The sequence below is a fragment of the Babylonia areolata genome, chromosome 24, assembly GCF_041734735.1.
Source record: "Babylonia areolata isolate BAREFJ2019XMU chromosome 24, ASM4173473v1, whole genome shotgun sequence".
Taxonomy (NCBI): domain Eukaryota; kingdom Metazoa; phylum Mollusca; class Gastropoda; order Neogastropoda; family Buccinidae; genus Babylonia; species Babylonia areolata.
In genome coordinates this window covers 29,776,621-29,781,998 of record NC_134899.1, presented here as the reverse complement: position 1 = coordinate 29,781,998, position 5,378 = coordinate 29,776,621, and the positions used below count along the sequence as shown (strand labels likewise).

The 5,378-nt window shown below is 38.7% G+C and overlaps 1 protein-coding gene across 2 annotated transcripts in view; it reads left to right on the top strand.

Moving 5' to 3' along the window:
* The first annotated feature begins 950 nt into the window (after positions 1 to 950).
* LOC143299056 (malonyl-[acyl-carrier protein] O-methyltransferase-like) overlaps positions 951 to 5,378 on the top strand; it is a 16,502-nt gene continuing 12,074 nt past the window's right edge. The window contains exons 1-2 of one of the 2 annotated variants that reach the window (XM_076612151.1): positions 951 to 1,350; positions 3,091 to 3,241. In XM_076612151.1, coding sequence (XP_076468266.1) covers positions 3,113 to 3,241 — 129 coding nt within the window. In that variant the 5' untranslated portion in view covers positions 951 to 1,350; positions 3,091 to 3,112. Of the gene's footprint in view, positions 1,351 to 2,998; positions 3,242 to 5,378 lie in introns of those variants that run through there. The other variant, XM_076612150.1, reaches the window with a different exon arrangement.

Genomic DNA, 5,378 nt, shown 5'->3' with positions numbered 1-5,378 from the left:
AGTTATGGTAAACTACCTTCGGGTTTGTAGACCCGAGGGTAGGCTCTTGTGTTCCTGAAGACCGGATATTGCTTACCCTCGGGCAGTTGCCTTGTCTCAGGCAGCTTACCCGCAGGTACACATTTACCCGCAGGCACGATGGTCTCTTGAATACGGTCCCAGGTTACTGATACTCGTGACAGTTGCCGTGGTGTGGTGCAACTTCTGTGCGGATGATATGCTAAAAAACACAAAGCGCTGAAATATAGCAAAATTAAAAAAAAAAAAAAAAAAAAAGTATTTGAGAATTTACTTTCCAAATACGTCTGGTCCAGAAGTTTCCTCTGACATGGCAGGCCTGTTGAAATTTTAATCATTGTAGATTAGAAAACTTTTTGTTCAATTATAGCGCCATGCACACACGCACACACACACCCGCGCGCGCGCACACACACACACACACACACACACACACACACACACAACCTCAATTTATCGAATTCACTTTCAGTTTCTCAAAGAGGTGTAATTACGTTTTGACAAATCCACTCACGCTACACCCCATCTACTAAACAGATGCTTGACAGCAGCATAACCCAAAGGGCTTTTCATGCTTTTTGTGCATGTATATAGATATGTTTGTACCTTCTGATGACAAAGGTTTTGTTGCTATGTTTATCTGTTCATTCATTTATTTACTTATTGATTTATTTATTCATCTCTCTCTCTCTCTCTCTCTCTCTCTCTCTCTCTCTCTGTGTGTGTGTGTGTGTGTGTGTGTGTGTGTGTGTGTTTAATTTCCAAATACGTCTGGTCCAGAAGTTACCTCTGACATGGCAGGCCTGTTGAAATTTTAATCATTGTGAATTATAGAATATGTTAATTTTAGGTACGTGGGTGTGTTCATGCACACACACGCGCGCGCGCGCCAGCACGCACACACAGACACACACACACTCACACACACACACACACACACTTAAAAAAAATTATAATGAACGCTACAGCCACAAGAGGAGCTCTAGTCAGCTAAAAATAACATTACACCACATGTTCTTGACAGCCAAAGTGAGTAATTAACCGGAGGATGTCAGATAGAAAAGAGGGAGACACAGGAGAGGGGTAAGGGTGTCCATGGGACGGAGTGGGGAGGAAGGCGGGGGGTAGGTGCCTATGTAAAGGCCTTTTGCTGTTTGTTGCTGACGACTCAAAAGAAGGCCACGTTGTGTGTATAAATACTGTCAGGTGGTTGGCGATGCGGATGAATTAATTGCTGCTTCAACCCCCTCCTACCACCGAACGCCAGCTTTCGCTAACTCAGCTTCGAAAACCTGCAGAAAATACTGCTTTCTTCTTCTTCTGAGCTTGCGGGTAAATTCTCGTGATGATATCGCAGTTCACTCTTTTACCCTTTTACTATAATGTGTTCTGCTTTATCTAGCTTATGTCTCTATTCCGCTTTATGTTGATGTTTCAGACTTATCCATGGTAGATTCCGGAGACCTGACCAGCGCATTGGGGGTAGTTTGATACCCCTTTGAAACTTACATTTTATTCAAATGTATTATGACATGTTTGGTTGTGTTACCGTATGCCTTTGCTGTCAGTTCTTCTCGTGTCTTCTAAGTGCAACAAATAGGACTCAGAAAAGGAAACAAAATAACAGTGACTTTGTGTAAAGTAGTCTGTAAGATGAAGGAAACCTTTGTTTCTGTCTGAAGAGTGTAAATACAAAGACTTCTATAAAAAAAAATTATGAAAAATAAAATAAGGTGCACTTTTTAAAAAGCTTCAAAGATCGATAGACTATTTAAATCATGCATGCTGCATATCCCGATTTTGTTTACCACTGGTCTGTCACTGAGTATACTAACAGTATCTGCAGATAAATGGACGCAAAAAACAGCTTGATACTGCGTTTGGAAAATCTATGTTTCAACCAAAATTACAGCTATTCAGTGGTCCATAAACGTTAGCTTAAACTTTTTTTTTATTGACAGAACTGGAAGTGCGCATTCAGGAAAGCACATCTGGTGAAATGGTATGCTCTTTTACATTGACTGTACCGCTGTTTGCAGGAAATTCAGCATCATTTTCTCATGCCCACAAGAACAAAACTTTACAATTTTCCATGGGAAACAACTGTTTGTGAGCCTTGTAGTTTGTGTACCGATAGGGAGAAAGAATGAAGAGAAGCGAAAGGTAGGTGGAAATATCATGGGGGAAATATAAGAATAGAAAACAATACAATTCATTTGTATTTATGGAATTGTATTTATGGAAGCATGTTTGTGTCACTTCGTCATTCTTATGATGGTCATAACTACGTGGGTCACTGCTTGCAACTTAAAGATTGGAATTTATTAAACGTAGACAGCACATTAAACTTAGACAACATTCGCGGAGTTATATGATCTGCGGAGAGCTCCATAGTTCAATTTCTGTTTAGTTATTGTCTTTGTTGTTGCTGTTGTTGTTGTTTGTGTTGGTGTTGTTGTTTTTTCATTTCTTTTTCTTTCTTCCAAATAGGCATTTCTAATGATATATGGCACACATGTCTGTGCGACACATATTTCGTTGATACACACGACCTCCATTTATCGAATTCACACAGTTTCTCAAAGACGTGTCATTGCGTTTTGACAAATCCATACACGCTACACCACATCTACTAAACAGATGCTTGACAGCAGCATAACCCAAAGGGCTTTTCATACTTTTTGTGCATGTATATATATGTTTGTACCTATCAGAGTGGATTTCTTCTTCTGATGGCAAAACTTTTGTTGTCATGTTTATTTATTTATTTATTTATTTATTTCTTCTTCTTCTTCTTCTTCTTCTTCTCTCTCTCTCTCTCTCTCTCTCTCTCTCTCTCTCTCTCTCTCTGTGTGTGTGTGTGTGTGTGTGTGTGTTTAAGTGTGCCAAGTGTGTGCTGCACATGCGACCTCGGTTCATCGTCTCATCCGAATCAGTGACTAGACGCTCGGTTTGACTTACCGGTCAAACTTGGGAAAAGTTTGGAAAAGGGTCTTAACAATTCTGCCACCTTCCTTCCTAAACTATATCGTATCGATAACCATTATGTCGCTTGCTGTACATTATGTGCAGTCAAGACCCCCATAGTGGAAACATGGACAAACAAGGAGATTTGTTCGACGACGTTGTGACCTTGAGTCAGGTGATATATCGTCCAGGCATCAGCGTCGAGGAGTCTCAGGATCTCTACAACAAGTGGGCTTCTCTCGGATGTTATGATCAGGTAAGATAACAAAACAAGAGAGGCAAGGCCTTCAAGACTCACTTGTGATACACTTTAAAAAAAAATGTAATCGTTAAAATGTGTTCTGTATTTGTTATAATAAAACTTCGGGTTAAACAAACAAACAAAAAGTCCTGACGGCAGATTTGAACCCCGCGTGTTAGGGTGAGAAGAAACTGTCTTACCCAGTACACTACCGTGCTCCTTACCTGACGTTCAAAAATTTAACATTTACACATGCTTTTTTAAGGGGCGATAAATTAATTGCAGTATTCGCAGTGAGAACGCTGTTTAAATCATATTATTCTGGTGTATCTTGGGCATTCAAAAAATCTTTTCCATCACATGTTATCGTATATTATCGATTGAATATAGGATTGAACAGGCAGGTCAACAACTTGAAACAAAATGGCGTTCTTCGCGATCGCGAGGAATATGAGCACGCGCTTTGAATATGTATAAATATGTGTACGCAATTGATTTTTGCCCATGACCTTCAGGGCTCAGCCAATAGATCTATGAAGTCCACTCGTAGTATTGATTTTAGTATTTTCCGAAAAAAGACCACTTGGGCGAATGAACAGAGTGAAAGCCCTGTACACTGAGAGTAAAACACACAAGCTTTTTATGTACTTAGTATAATTTCAAAATGTAATGTTTAAGATGAGAAAGATCCGTTTAAAGCAAATTACCCCCCCTAGCATTAATTACAGATTTTTTTTTTACTATCTGCAGCAAAGACATGCACCAGAAATATATCTTTCATGCTTAGCAAAAGAAGGTCCTGTTTGAACAAAAAATGATAAAAATGACTCCTCTTGTTGTTGTGTCAGAATATCAGATCAAAGTGCCAAGTTCAGAGAATAAAAAAATAAATAAATCTAACAGTAAATTCAGTTTGCATATAATTTGGCTTCTTTAAAAAAAAATTGTGCCCATCCCAGAGGTGCAATATTGTTTTAAACAAGATGACTGGAAATAACTGAATTTTTCCTATTTTTATGCCAAATTTGGTGTCAACTGACGAAGTATTTGCAGAGAAAATGGCAATGTTAAAGTTTAACACACACACACACACACACACACACACACACACACACACACACACACACACACACACACAACCGAACACCGGGTTAAAACATAGACTCACTTTGTTTACACAAGTAAGTCAACAATGATAATGATGATGATGTGATCATCATCATCATAATGATAATAATAATAATAACGATGATGATGATAAAGATAATGATGATGATAATAATGATAAATATAATGATGATAATAACAATAATGATAATAATGATAATGATGACTACAACAACAACAATTATACTACTACTACTACTACTACTACTAATTATTATTATTATTATTATTGTGATATTGATGATGATGATGATGATGATAATAATAATAATTTTGTGATAACAATAATAATAATAATAATAATCATCATAATGATGATGATAACATTGTTCTTGACAATGATGATGCTACTGGGTACGTTTAGCTAATTGTGAACAGCGTGTGATTAGTAATGATAATAATAATAATAATAATAATAATAATGATAGCAATGAATATTTATTCGGCGCTAAAACTTGTTCATAAACAAATCAAAGCGCTTTCACACCAGCTAGCCACACGCATGCATAACTCTGAGCTGGGGGAAAAACTGAAAACAAGGAAGAGGCAGGGAAGGGAGGGGGCTATCTTGGGAAGAGGTGGGCTTTAAGGCCAGACTTGAAAGTGCTGAGTGTGGAGACCTGACGAAGAAAAGGAGGGAGCTCAATCCAAATGCAAAGTCCAGAGACAGAGAAAGAGCGGCGGCTGACAGTGGAGTGTTTGAATCTGGGTATGCGTAAACAGAGTGGATCCGAAGCCGATAGTAGAGAGAGAGATGGAATGTAGATGTGAAGGCAGCCACAGAGATAGGAAGGGGCAGATCTGTGAATACATTTTTGACATATAGTGCAGATTTTGCATTTTACGCTGTGTGAGACAGGGAGGGAGCCAATGGAGATGTTGCAAAAGAGGAGTGATGTGCTCGGATCTTTTCTTTCTGAGGACAAGCTGGGCAGCAGAGTTTTGTATGCGTTGAAGGGACTGGATGGATGAAGCAGACAAACCA